Source organism: Verticillium nonalfalfae, assembly GCF_003724135.2.
Source record: "Verticillium nonalfalfae strain VnAa140/NRRL 66861 chromosome Unknown scaffold_9, whole genome shotgun sequence".
In the NCBI taxonomy this organism is placed as follows: Eukaryota; Fungi; Ascomycota; class Sordariomycetes; order Glomerellales; family Plectosphaerellaceae; genus Verticillium; species Verticillium nonalfalfae.
Genome location: NW_021167234.1, coordinates 1 through 13,687, shown reverse-complemented (window position 1 = coordinate 13,687; position 13,687 = coordinate 1). Strand labels below are relative to the sequence as shown.

The 13,687-nt window shown below is 56.5% G+C and overlaps 3 protein-coding genes across 3 annotated transcripts; all 3 read right to left on the bottom strand.

The window, feature by feature from the left end:
• Positions 1-6,064: 6,064 nt before the first annotated feature.
• Positions 6,065-6,337, bottom strand: D7B24_009159 (uncharacterized protein; the record flags this gene model as incomplete). Its single annotated transcript, XM_028643237.1, has 1 exon — positions 6,065-6,337. The coding sequence occupies one exon, from the start codon at positions 6,335-6,337 to the stop codon at positions 6,065-6,067; it is 273 nt and encodes a 90-aa protein (XP_028498288.1).
• A 1,314-nt stretch (positions 6,338-7,651) lies between these two features.
• D7B24_009158 (uncharacterized protein) lies at positions 7,652-9,710 on the bottom strand (the record flags this gene model as incomplete). Its single annotated transcript, XM_028643236.1, has 3 exons — positions 7,652-8,158; positions 8,209-9,491; positions 9,572-9,710. 3 exons carry the CDS (start codon positions 9,708-9,710, stop codon positions 7,652-7,654), a joined length of 1,929 nt encoding a protein of 642 aa, XP_028498287.1.
• A 3,550-nt stretch (positions 9,711-13,260) lies between these two features.
• D7B24_009157 (uncharacterized protein) lies at positions 13,261-13,675 on the bottom strand (the record flags this gene model as incomplete). Its single annotated transcript, XM_028643235.1, has 1 exon — positions 13,261-13,675. A coding segment is annotated over one exon (415 nt), but the record flags the coding sequence as incomplete, so codon positions are not given.
• Positions 13,676-13,687: the final 12 nt, after the last annotated feature.

The following is a 13,687-nucleotide window of genomic DNA, read 5'->3' as shown; positions in this document are numbered from 1 at the left end:
ACTTCATTCGCCCGCATCGCATGTCATCTCCCTCCACATCTCGCTACAATCCGGCTGCGACCTTCTGGCGTTCTCGGCCACTCACCGTGCGTCCTGGCAAGCTCCCAGATCTCCACGGCTCCAGTCCTCCGCACCACCATACACTAGACACAGGCCAGCATGCAGACCTCACGCGCCGCCAATGCAATCCCCTCATTTCGACGGGGCAACAAGATGCGACCCCAATCACCACTCAATTCAAAGTCTTCAGGCTTCAGGCCAGAACGTCTTCAGCGGCGCCTTTCAAAACCTCGCACACGGCGGCTCTGAGAACTCAGAATTCCCTCAACTATGGGTGCTTCACCCAACTCTGAGGGCATCGATACACAGGGTTTGGTTGTTGAAAAGGTCATGCCATGGAAAGGCGGCGTGATAGACACACAGTACGAGACAATGTTTGCCAACCAAACCAACCGATGGGCGCTCCCCCTCCGTGCCGCTTCAGCGCCCGTAGCTCCCGGTACTGTCCAGCTCATGATGCGTCGCAGTCGAACCTCCCCTGGATCCCTCGCAGGTGGCTGTACGGAGCCTCCGTGCTCTCACTAGGCATTCCCACTCAGCATTTCGTAATCGAACGTGACGTTTGAGGCGCCAGCCAGCAGAGTACAACGAGATAGGCACCGGGATGACTGTGTAGACCAGCTCCACCCCCTGGATTGGTTGTCCAACCACGCTCTGGCCGGTGACGCAGGCGGCACAGCGCCCGTCAGCGGCCGTCGGTCCGAAATCCCACGAGGGCTAGCGGCATCAGCTCGGGCCAGCCTCCTATTCGTGCATCCAACCTCCATCACCATCCATCAGCCACAGATGAAGACTCAGGTGCTGGAGTGCACAGTCTGCGTCAAGGATGTGCGACAGCGGATCAGATTCAAGCTCTACTGATATACAACTCTCTCCATTTATACAGCACCATCTTGCAGAGGATTTGTGTCTCAGTCCTGGGCTTGGATGGTTTTGAATACACAGAACGCATGACAAAAGCGTCCGTGGCGTAATATCCGCTCCAGATACATCGCCTGACCACTCTGAAGCCTCGGAAGATCATAAAGGCAACTAGTTCTCAAAGGAAGCGTCATTCAAAAAGATGACACCTTACTACCAGTAGAATGTGCCTCAAGTTCCACGCATCTACTCCGAACGGCACGGGACGACGAGCATGTGCAGCCCGATGAGATTTCCCCAGGACACAAGCTTCCCCAGATTCCAACCCCATGCGGTTCTATCTTTCACGGTCAAGTCGCTAGCCGCCCTAACAGGGTCCTCTAGCGCTGCAGGTGTGATGCTCAAATACTGGGGAAAGGTGTAGCCGCTTCTCCCCGTACACGATTGACCTCGTAGACGCACGACGCGCGTCATGGACGTACCGCAAAGCTACCATCACAAGTGTGGTACAAGCCTAATACGTGTAACACATCCCCTTTGGGTCTCGGCCAAAAAGTTCCGTCCTCCCAGCTGCTTCTCGCCACAGGTATTTTGCGCTGTGGTTGAGAGATGGATTGCACAGGGATGGCTCATCCTTTCCATTCCTGATGCCTTGGCTTAGAGTCCGAATGAATCATTAGGTCTCCTACGAAGTCCCAAATATCATCTAGCAAGCTTTGACCAGAATTAGGCAAGCAGGGTGGCAACAACGCAGTGCGACACACGACACGCATCCACACCTCGCCGGAAGGTTTCAGTATCATGATGTTCGCGAGTCTCTCGAGTTAACGTGTACTGATATGACATAGGCAACGACTATACACTTTTCTGAAGTGTGCCTCGCCCAGACATGCCTTTGATCCGGTAACGACGCCTGCCGACCACCTGAGGCTACACCAAAGAAAGGGCATCTGGTCAGACACATGAAGGATTTAGATACTCCACACACATTCGGTGCCAACCGGAGCGGAAGGGATTAAAGTTGTTCTCGTCCCTGCGACAGGCGCAATCCTCACACCTACAGAGCTTTGCAAAAAGTCTATAGATTGCCACCAGCACTTCGTGGGGTGTACCAGCGACGTGGAACACCCGACCGGCTTGGAGCAGTAAATATATTAGCCACGTGCCGGATAAATTCTAGTGAAGCACCTATCTCACCTTGCCTCAGTTGAGATGGGCTCAGCTCATAGCCTTCCAAGGCGAAGGGTCTTAGCCGGGGCGCAGTAGTGCATGATGCTCGTCAACGTTTTGGGAAGCATGGATGTGCTCGTTCATCTCTGTTAGAGGCTTCATTCGATCTCTACACCGAGACTTACGAAGTATACCGCGCTGCATAGACTCTTCTGTAACAACAAGAAATTCAGAAAAGTGCTGCATTTCGCTTGCCGCGCACTCCTTTATCGACTAGCACTTCCATCGTTCGATGGCACGGCAAAGGCGTTGCAGGTCAGACCCCAGATCCACTCTCTTCACCAGCCAAGTTCGACCAGCAAGCCGAGATTTGGCAACATCAATGCTTTGTCTAGCTGTCAGGCCCGCTTATCAACCATGCAAACCAGCTCGAAGTATCACAGTCCGTTCAATGTCCCATCCGAGCCAGGTATGCATTCCATGGCACTGGGGATGGGCCAAAGCTGGCACGCAGGCCTGGAAACCGAAGCGAGCGTTGAAGCAGTCCAGGCTGGCTCACTGCTCATCAATATTAGCACGCAATGGCGCCGGCGCCCGTCATCAAGCTTGTCTCTGGCTATGCCAAAATAAACACTCCTCTCCGGCGCTACCAAACGTAGCAGCGGGTTCTGGTAGCTTGCCGTAGTCATTTACAAATTCAAGGCGACATTCGGTTCACTCGTGGTTCACTCTCATGCCTGCTCCAGGTCCAGCTGGATGGCCAGGGTGGGTGCCCCAGACACGCGAGCCCACTTCGCAAGGCCTGAGACTCGCATTTAGCCGGGGCATTTATCCCCGCGCGCCGTTGCTTTCGGGCGATGCCTGCTGGGGTCTGATGACCCGCCTCGCCTCCCTGATCAGGGGACCGATTGTCGAGAGGCGTGCAAGTATCATTGAGAAGACTCTGTCAAGTACAGCGACTCGATGACGCCGGCGTTTAGACCCAACGCCTCCTGGGCAGAACAGAAAGCCGCCAGCCTCGAGGCTGAGATGCTGTTCCGTGCGAGACCGAGGTCGTGAGGCTTTGTCGATCCATTTCCTGAAGTTGTCGTTCTAAGTGTCCCTGCTTGTGTCGGTGAGTGAAGGATTCCCTGCCAGCCATGTGCCGAGGGTACCATCCATGTTTGCCGAGCTAACTAGCAACGAAGCGTTCTGGATGAGTCGTGCGCCTTAGCCCGGACTGTCGACCCAGACTATCGAGACTGTCACCCATTGTCAAGGCCTTAATGGTCCTTCTTGTTACGGCTCTGTGCCCGGCTCCGCTGGGCCGGTCAAGGTCACCATGCCCATCTCGCGCCGATCAGGGAATCACGTCGTGACGTCCTCAGTAGCGTGCTACGTCTAACGAAGAAAATTTAGGGAACAGACGAGCAGGATCATTCCCATTTCGGGAGCGTCCCTATTCGGAGAGATAAAAAATAGATGACCCCCTTGCGCCAGGGGCAACACGGCTCTGCATATCGTCGCCCCGCGACCCCGCGGGGAGGGGGGATCAATCTGGATGCGCATCTCCCAACAGCGGCGATCAGCTGAGGCAAAGTCGTTTAATGGACGCCAATTGCCCGTCGAGCACTATCCAGCGGAAGCAGATCCCTTATTCGATCGCTCAGGGGATGTTACATCAACCACAAAACGACGTGCGCTGGTGCACGGTGGCTGCTCCTTTTGGCAGCTTGGAGGTCCTGGTGGGCGCGCGGGGTGCGGCAGGGTTGCCGTGTCTCGGCGCAGGAGCGTGGAGCTGACCATCCAACTGGAGCCTTCGTGCTGTAATCCTGCGCCTGAGTGACGGCTGCACTTGATATTGGGCCATAAAGGTGGACTGATCCTTGACGTTGTTCATTTGTTAGTGAGGCGGTATCCGTTCCGTGATGGTGAAGGGTATTTCTGGATGCATGATGCTAGTATAGGGGTCTAGGGGACCGCATCCTGTTCGCTGGACGAGCAGTGTCGCTGGTGACAGGTCGAACGAAGAACTTGGTCATGTTCTTAATGGAAAGCTTGCCTCTATCTTGCCTCGGATGATCGTGGGCATTCATTGCTACTGCGGTGCGGACTCGTTGTATGAGAGCACACTCTGATATCGTGATAGACATGGTTCCTTGGTTGAGACTCTTGGAGAACAGTCCTCCAGTTCCCAAATTGGACCTGAGAATGTTCTAGCAGGAGCTATTGAACAACTATTTGTCGTCTATCTTAGGCAAGAACGAATTCCCTCCCCATATGGGATACTACACATTTACAAAAGGACAATACATTTACATATTTATGACATTAGAGACTCGCGAGTGGTGAAGGCATCAACTGTTGGTACCTAGGTGTTATAGATAAGTAAAACAACAGGTGTCATTCCTTCAACTCTGGTCCAATGGCCCTCCTTATAACTACTGCCTCGCTGCCCGCGGTCCTCTCCTTCTGACTTCTGCAATCAAGCACCAGGTAGTTCCCTGCTGGTCTTACGATTCCTTCAGATCCCGAGAATAGGTTCTAGCTGGCAAAGCTAGTTCAATAGAGTTTACAACCGCGTCGGTATAAGGGATGCATTTGCCGAGCTATATATCCAGGCAATTCCATGAGCGTTCAAGGGATACGCAAGTCTATACGATCATGACCATCGCGGGCGGGTGTCCCGGATGTCATGGCTTTCCCGACTCATCATAACCAGATAGAGGCTAGAAGGGAAACCCCTCCTTCCTTTCCTGGCGTTGAGCCTTTCGTATAAAAGAGCAATTTAGAGGGGAGGGGTTCAAGGCTGGGAAGAAGTCTTTTCGCCGGTATCATAGGCTTCGGTCTTCAAGCCGCTCTCAAAGCTTTCAGTTCTTCGAAAGGCGGTTCGTCCGACTCTCCGCTGCTTTTCTTCACTGGTATTGAGAAGCTGGTCATAGATGGGAGAGAGCAAGTGAGACTGATAATCTATTTTCCTGAGATAGAAGACAAAAACAGAGAGAGTTGCAGCGTCCGTGGCCTCCTTGCTCAGGAGGTCGTGCGTTCTCGGCCGCAGAACGCTTCATTTTCGCTGGGACTTCGCGTCGCTGATGCACTACTATTCCGGTATCGCGCGGGTGACGATGTACGTAGAAGTATGGTCCATGCTAACACAGGATCCAACCCGTGATACCTGATCAATATCAATAGCCTGGCTACCAGGTCATTTATTGTGAAGACAACTCTTTACGCAGAGTCTTGAGGAGAAGGTGTCCTTTAGACCCCAAAAGTCATAGACCTCCAGAAAGCCAATTCTCTCATCAGTTTTAGGACCCGTCAGGGTAGTCAAGCTATCCATTTGTCTCCGATAATCTACACTGGTGACACAAGAAAATTGCCTCTATACCCTTATGCCCATGTCGCGGCCAGACCTGCCTCCACATGCCGAGCGACTTAGACTCGCATACACCATTCACTTAGAATGTACGATAGGGGGCAAGGCGCCCTATTGCACCAACTTCCCACAGTTGCCCAGAGAATGAAGGTGCTGCTAAGCTACTTAGCTAGAAAAGATTGAGCCTACAGAGGAGGACCTCCAATCTGTCCTTGCTGGGTTCTGTTTCAACCCGTACGCTGCCGAGGCAGAAAGTTTTCCTTTTCTTTTTTTTTTTTTTTTTTTTTTTTTAGAAGGACTAGATCTGGGTACAAACATGCAGAGACCAGAGAGATGGATCAAACTACCTGCAAGAGGATGTTCCGATAGAGGATCACTCAAATCTCAAGATGTGTCCCCTACGCCATCCTGCGGTCTGAACGAGGTCTTCGCTAAGTGGACGAAGAAGACACCACTCCTGCCGTACAAGTATACAGACAAGTAAACCATTCAGCTTCAAACCACAAGACGCGCCCAATGATATCCAGACTACGGCAGTAGCCCGTTCTCCCGCAATAGGGCCGAACACTCCTCCGAAGACGCTCCGCCTGCCTTGAGCATCTCGCCCACCCGGACGAGCTACTCGGTCCCCTTGTGCCTGCTCATCGCGCCCATGGCGACGAAGTGACCGGGACGGCCGACGGGGGCGCGATCCTGCCAGTACACAGATGTCAAGGGCGGGCCTCCGCGGACGAGACCGGTGTGCGTCTTGATTTTGTGGGTGACGAGGTCGTGGTATTTGCCGTCGACGATGGGGTAGCCGTCGCGTGTCCAGCTTTGACTTGGACAGCAGGTGTGCTGAGGCGCCCCGGGCGGTACACCACCAAGGGGCTGGGTGTCATTGGTACTCATGGCGGACGTCTGGAATCTGGGGGGATTCGACTTGACTTTTGTTCCAGATTGTGTAAAAGGGGCCGAGGCCAGTGTCGGACAAGGCAGGATATAGAAGCTGGGGAATGACTCAACAATAAGCGACGTGATGTCTGGGTAGCTTTTTAAGGCGCCCTCCACAACTTGACCAGCTATCTTGCAGAGGAGATAGAAATATTGGCAGGCCGTTGGCTCGAGGATTATGAGGCTTAGCCAACTGGGAAGTCCGATGCTGCATGGCTTTTAGCCCCTCTTGAACCGAAAGAGGAAGGACAAAGAAAGAATGTGTTGGCGCGTAGATACTTGGCACAGTCCTCGGTCAACATGATTGCCGTAGGAAAATGACTGGAAAAATGGTCTTGCACGTCGTTAGAACTTCTACTTTTAGCTGGTGCAACGCTGCATTCGTGCTACATGATCACCAAGGGAGGGGCAACTGGAGGTATATTTCGCCTATCGATTGGACTATCTTTCGCTGCTCGGGCAAATGACATGCGACACGACATCATCTTGGTGGTCTAAGGAGCCCGCTGGCGGGCTCTTGTGAGAGAAGAAACCCGTTGTTCAATGCCGGGCATTCAGCAAAGGAGGATTGAAGTACGGGCACATGAAACAATCATCGCTCTGCAAGCAAACTCTCATGATACGAGTGATCATTGTCTACCTAGTGTTAACCTCATGGCGAACCATGGAAGCTCTAGTCCTGTCTAACTTTCCTCCCGCAGGCCAACATCTCCCCCGACAACCCCTACTTCACCCTTGCCGTCCTCCAAAGCCATATCCAAACATGACCAAATGTCATCATACGCTTCCCTATTCCATCTCAGCCAGCCAGCACCAGGCAGGTCTCTCCTGATCACTGAATACACATTAAGCACTAGGCTTGCGCAATCCAGTTCTGAAAGTCAAAAGGAATCCATCCAGTTGGAGCGGAAGACTCCGCGGTTCGAAAAAAAAAAAGTGAAGAAGGGAGAAGAGGATGAATGAGGGAAAGAAGAAACAGCCGCCACCTTGAACGAGGTGGGGCCGGCGAAGAATATACGAGAGAAAGAATCGTGAGTGAGAGAGTGACGGGAATGGTATAATATGTCGTTGTTCCTATGTCGTAGGATTCGTCGTCAAGAGCCCCAGGCGAATGCTGGAGTGGTCTCGTCGGTGCTGAAAACGCCTGCCCCTTGTGCTATCCAGAATGCACGCACTGCGCTTTTTATTGCCAGACCACCGAAACCGCCGTCCTTCATATAGCAGAGGAGTTTATGTACGGGCGCGAAGCGCTCAACACGATCGGGATCGTGTCTAATACGCCTGCCCTGGTACTGGCTTGCGGCCTACAGGGCCCGTTGGAGGTCCCTGGGACATGTGCGAATCGCGCGGCGGGGAATTAGGGTTCATCCGAGAAGGATGGGGGATCCTGTTGGCACCGGCAGGACTTTGCGACCTGCCACCGGGAGGGCCTTGGAAGCGGGGTCCAGGGGACTGTGAGCGAGGTCCGGGGCTCATGCCGCGAGGACCTGCGGGGCTCATCGGGCGCCCACCCGGAGAGCCAGGTCCGCCGGGGGGACCCATGGGCCGGGGAGCACCGCGAGGGCCACCTTGAGGCGTCGTGGGCCTCTGATAAGGCGGGCCACCTTGAGGTGGCATGGAACGGGGGCCGTGGCTGGGGCCAGGTCCGCGCGGGGGCCCAACGTTGATGGGCGGGCCTCGAGGGCCGCCGTTCTGCGGGCGAGGCTTCACAGGGCGAGCCGACAGACAAGTTCGGGGCACAACACCTTGCGAGGATCTATCAAGTCGAATGCAGAGCGCCTGCGACATGTCAGTAATTGAGTTCAATATCACGGAGGTTGACAACGCACCCAGCCATCGTCATATTCGTGAAGCAGGCGAACAACTTCGCCGGCCCTCAGGCCCATTTCGTCTTCCAGGGTGGGCTTGAAATCCAGCTGCACGCGGTGAACAGTCGAGTTGGTAGGTCCACCAGCAGCGGCAATAGCGGCAGCACCGGTGGAGCCCGTAGGGTTTGGCTGATCAGGGCTTTCGGAGTTCATGCTGAATTCAGTACCGGCAGGGCTGGGAGGAACGACAGACAGAGGCGCGGGTAGAGTGAGATCAAGATCCTTCGGGGTGCCCTTCCGCGTAGAAGCCTTGCGTGCGAGGCCCGCCCCGACGGCTCCCGCAGCAACTGCGGCGCCGGCAGCTGCAGCCGCAGGCGCGTGAGCCGACCAAGCATCACCGGGAGGTGCAGCGACAGGACCGGGTGGGAGTGGCTTATCGGCGGCTGGTGTCAGAGGCTCCTCGGCAATGGGCGTTGGCGCGCGCTCGGCCTGGTTGCCGAAGGGGTTGCTGGGTTTGGCGCTCTCGCTGGTCGCAGGTCGATCCCAGGCATTGAAGCCAGAGTGAGCCGAGTGGCTGGGCGTCAGACCACCAGCAGTGGAGGCCATGGCCATGTTGGCGCCCTTGCTGGCGCGCTTGTCAAAGTTGAGATTTGGCAGAAACTGGGTGACGGGACGGAGACTGATACGCGGGGCACGCGGGTTGGAGCGTTCGCCGGCGACGACGGCAGTGGCTGTTGTAGGCGCAGCGAAGGGGTTATGGAGCTTCTCATCGTCATCGTTGAGCCTCTCGCGTTCAACCTGTCTCTTGCGGCGGTTGAAGAGGAAGAAGACGGCGAGACCGAGTAGGAAAACACCGGCAAGGACGCCGATGGCGATGCCAGCTTTGGCAGCGCCGCTGGGCTCGGGACTGGTCGTTGCCTGGGCTTGCGCACTGGCAGAAGGCGTCGAGGCGGACGTGATTTGGCCGGCGCCGATGGCCCTGCTCGGCTGGGTGGGAGCTTCAGGCGCATCCGAAGCCACGGCCAGTGTGGTGGGGATGCCGTTTGTCTTTGTGGGTTCGCTGATGACGGTAGGAATGGCTGTGGTGGTCTTCTTGGCGGACTCGCGTGTTGTCGTCGCGTCTCTGGCCGGCGAGGAGGCCGAGGACTTGGGTTCCGGACGGAGGGGTGAGCCGGCGCCCTGGATGGTGGTAGGCGTGGCTCTCGTCGTGCGCTCATCTTCCTCCCTGATGGTCCTGTAGCTGGCGACGGAGCCCTCAAAATCGGCGGGCAGCGTTTGAATGACGGTGCGGATGATTGTCGTGCCTAGGAGGGTGTTAGTCGCGAAGCCAACATGAGCGCGATCCGGTGCCGCGCATCCAGAAGCCTGGCGCCGTGATGCTTACCTCCACTGCGACGGGTCGTTTCCTCCTCATCGTCCTCGTCCCTGCTGCCGAAAGGGTTGAGGTCGTTCAGCGCATCTCCTACGTTCTGCCAGACGTCGTCGGCTCTCTCATGGAGATGTTGGTGGTGGTAGTGCGCCATGGTTGTCAGCGCCCGACTGGCGGTCGATTTCGTTGCTGTTGTTGTTGTTGTTCTTTGCTGTTGTTAGTGCCGATCGTGGTGGTTGTACGAGGTCGAAGAGACCGGTTGCCCAGCTCGCAGCAACAGGGTCGTCGAAGGAAGTTTAGGATCAGCGGTCGGGGAATCTGGGGGACCAATTCTTGGGTGGCTGGGTTTGTATGCGGCCTTCAACGGGGGGATCGGGTTGCTAGGTCGGTCGTTTGGAATGTAAACGGGGATGGGTCGACCTTGACTTGTGGGAGAAAGAATGGAAGCGGCGGCGCGTCAAGTGCGGCGTGTGAGTGAGTGTGGTCGTCGGCTTGTTCCGAAGGTTTGCTGCGCTTATTGTCTCGGCGACACGAATGGTGTAGTCAATGGTCGGGTATTTTGGTGTAATGGTTGGAATGTGTGGAATGAAGGAATGAAAATGGGCGCTAGGCCAGGGCGGATGTGGCAGAAAGAACGGACGAATCTACACGTAGAGGCGAGCAACTAGTTGCGTTGGGCGACCTAGACGATGTAGTCCTGGAGGGAGAGTCGACTCGACACGGCGTATGTGGTGGTGGTGGTGAGCGCGAGGACCTGGAAGGGAGGGAGAGGTGGTGAGAAGGAGAGGAGAGGAGAGGAGAGGTGGAGGAGCAGGAGTAGGCGACGGCGGCGGAGAGGCGGCGTAGAGGGTCAAGGATGAGGCCCGGGGCGGTGGAAGGGACATTCCACGCTTCGAGGGAGGGCAAGGAGGGCAACGCAACGCAACGGAGGGCATAGGCACAGACAGGCACAGGCATGGCGCGCCAAGGGCGAGGGAGGGGGGTTGTGAGCTGGCAGGAAGAACCAGGGGTCGGGGGGGGGGGGCCACCAACATGGCAAGCATGGGAAGGGGAAGGGGTGGGAAGGGGTGGGAAGGGGGCGGGAGACACAGACGGCAGGGCGGATTCAAGGGAAGCAGGGCCGTCCTTGGCTGAAAGGCAGCTGCCAGCGAGGCGGTGGTTTCCCTGTCAGGTCGCCATCGAACGTTGCGGCAGTTTTCACCTACCTACATGGTACCTGGAGACATGGAGGTAGGCACCTACGGTAGGTACATGGAGGTAGGCACCTACGGTAGGTACATGGTAAGTGGTAGGCAGGTTAAGGGTTAAGGTGCCGGCCCTTGCCGTTCGTCCCGTGAGAGAGAGACGGCAATGTCTTTGTGTTTCGGATCTGCGCCGTCCTGCCAGCCGCGAACGCAACGTCCATGCGCCCCCAGAGTCAAACAGCGGACGAACCCCAACGACGGGTAACACCAAACAAAGAAACAAACAAACAGTCAGCAAACCAAAGAGCAGACCATGATACCTCGAACGAGAAGCTCGCCTTGCCGCACACTCTGAAGGAGACCTGCCTCGGTCGTGGGCCTGCATGTCCAACAGCCCCCTCCCGTCATTCCATAGTGCCCAGTTCCTGGGCTCTCTACATCGAACCTTGTGCACAATCCCCCTGGGCTGCTCCTCTCCTATTTTCACAAAATTGCATCCAACGGCCGCCATTCGGCGCTAGTTCAGGAACCGTGCCAGGCACGCGCCATGTCTGATTGGCCTTCTATTCCCAGCACGCAGATCAACAAACGAAGCGAGATGATTAGCCTGTGATGGACATGTTTTCGCCAATCACCATGGCCTATTTGCTTGCACCCGGTGGAGTCATGACCTGCATCTCTGTATCCCTGCATCTTCGTGGATCGTTGCCAGGCTCCTGTCCGGGTCCTGTTGGCAGGTCTTTTTACAGCAGTGGGTGGCCCACTGTAGGGACAGTTCATGGTACTGTACATCGTCATACCCTTCATTGTTGGGGGTTGAATTTCTTTCTCCAGAGCCAGAGTCATTGATCTGCCAGAGTCATTGATCTGCCAGAGTCATTGATCTGCTACCGTGCCATCCATCGCCCATCCCCTTCGCTTCCCTTGTTCTTTGGGGAGGCCCATATTTTCCCGCCGCCATCCTAGCACGCAAGCACGGTACCTGCCTACATGTACATGTACCACAGTACATGCCTGGCACTGGCGGGCGCCTCTCTTCATGTTGCTTCCAGAAGACTCGCCTGGCACGTCCTCGTAGTCTCCAAATAGCGCCCATAGTCCAGCCCATTATTTACCAAGGTAAGGTAGGCAAGCATCTTGTTTCCCTCGATTCCTTCGTTTGCTACCATGACAGCGTTAGAGCCATGGGGATCCGAAATTTCAGCTCCTCCGCCAGGCCCGCTCAGACCTGCCACGCGCCAAACTTCTACAGAGACCCAAGGCCTAAAATGCCTGTTCCCCATGTCATGAATTGCGCGCCGCTCGGGCTCTCGCGACTCTGTTCCCAAGCAAGATTTCAGTCAGCCCTTCTCGTGTCTCGTCACCTTGCGCTGCCCGCCACAACCCAGCCCCAAGCAAAGCAGACCGCGCCGCCGTTTCGTTGACGACGCCTCGTCTTTTTCCAACCTGGCATCGTGGCCGCCGGTGAGGGGGGGGGGCGGAGGAGGACGCACTGCCCGCGCGCGCCATCAAAGGCCCGACACCCCCCGTCTCTTCTGAAACGCCCACGTCCCCGTAGCCCGTCCCCGCCTCTGCCCCACCAGCCGTCTGGCGCAGATCTTGACCCCATTCTCGTCCCGCTCACTCTTACCGAAATGACCTTGCTTGTGGTTTTTTTTTTTCCCTGCCCTTTCCACTCCCAGTGCTTCTCACCATCGTGGGATCGATGCCGTTTATCGCAATACCGGACTGTGAGCGGAGCACCTGTCGCCCACTTCGCTGGGAAGGTGACATCCCCCCGGTCTATGATGACGGTTTGTGACCTTGTCAGCAGTGGAGAGAGAGAGAGAGAGCGGGTCTTGCTTTCGCAGTGCGACATGAAGTTTTCCCGGCACGAGACAGAATCGTTCGTCACAGCGCCTCGCCTCTTTGGCGGCCTGTCAATGGTCAATCCAGGCAGGGTCTGCCGGCTGACGGGGAGGCGCCGCGGGGATTTTGTGGCGGAGGATCGTCGAGCCTCATCTCGTGCGTCGGCCTTGTGCCCCTGCCGAATCTTGTGCTACATCTTCACATGAGCGTCGTTCCCTCGGCACAACACTGACTCCCGTCGACCTGACGTTGGGGGTTCACCTTCTTTTTCTTTTCTCCTTCTTCGTTCGTGCAATGCCTGACCCGACGAGCAAACGCAGCCATGAACAGCGTGTGCGGGTCTGAGTCGTGGAAACGTGTAGTAGAGTTTTTCCCAGCTGTGACACATACCGTATCCTTGCTATGCATCGACAAATCATGCCACATGTAGAACCCACTGTAATTCGTCTGACAAGAAATTCATCCGATGTTCTTGCACCATGTCATTCAAACTATGGAACCAAAGGCAGCAGTGGTGGCCTTTCTGACCTGAATCGCCGCCATCGTAGTGAGCCACGTAGGCCTCCCTTCCACCCCTCTTTGGTGCTCATACAAAATAAGTTTCCCTCATCACATCTCGCATCATCTCACGTCACATTTTCTCCGTCTCGCTCTGCCGCCCCCCGCTTCAGCTTACTGCGGCGGCGGCGGTGGCGGCGGCTGTCCATTCTGGCCTTGGCTCCGCTGCATCTGCGCGAGCATCGCCGCGAAGAAGGCGGGACTGAACTGCGCCGCTTGCGCGCCCTGCGCATTCTGCTGCGCGCCGGGCCAGCCAGGTGGTGGCGGCGGCGGCGCGGCCGGGAACCCGCCACCTTGCGCGGGTGGCGGCGTCGCCATGCCTGCGAAGCTGAAAGGATGCGCTGCCGCGGCCGCCGGCGGTGCGTAGGCTTGCGGCTGGGCCGGCGCTTGGAAGGCGCCAGCGTTCCACTGCCCTTGTGGCTGGGACTGCTGGGACTGCTGTGGCTGCTGCTGGTGTTGCTGGTGTTGCTGCTGCTGCTGTTGATGTTGCTGCTGCTGCTGCTGTTGCTGCTGCTGCTGCTGCTGTGTCCTCTGGCCCGAA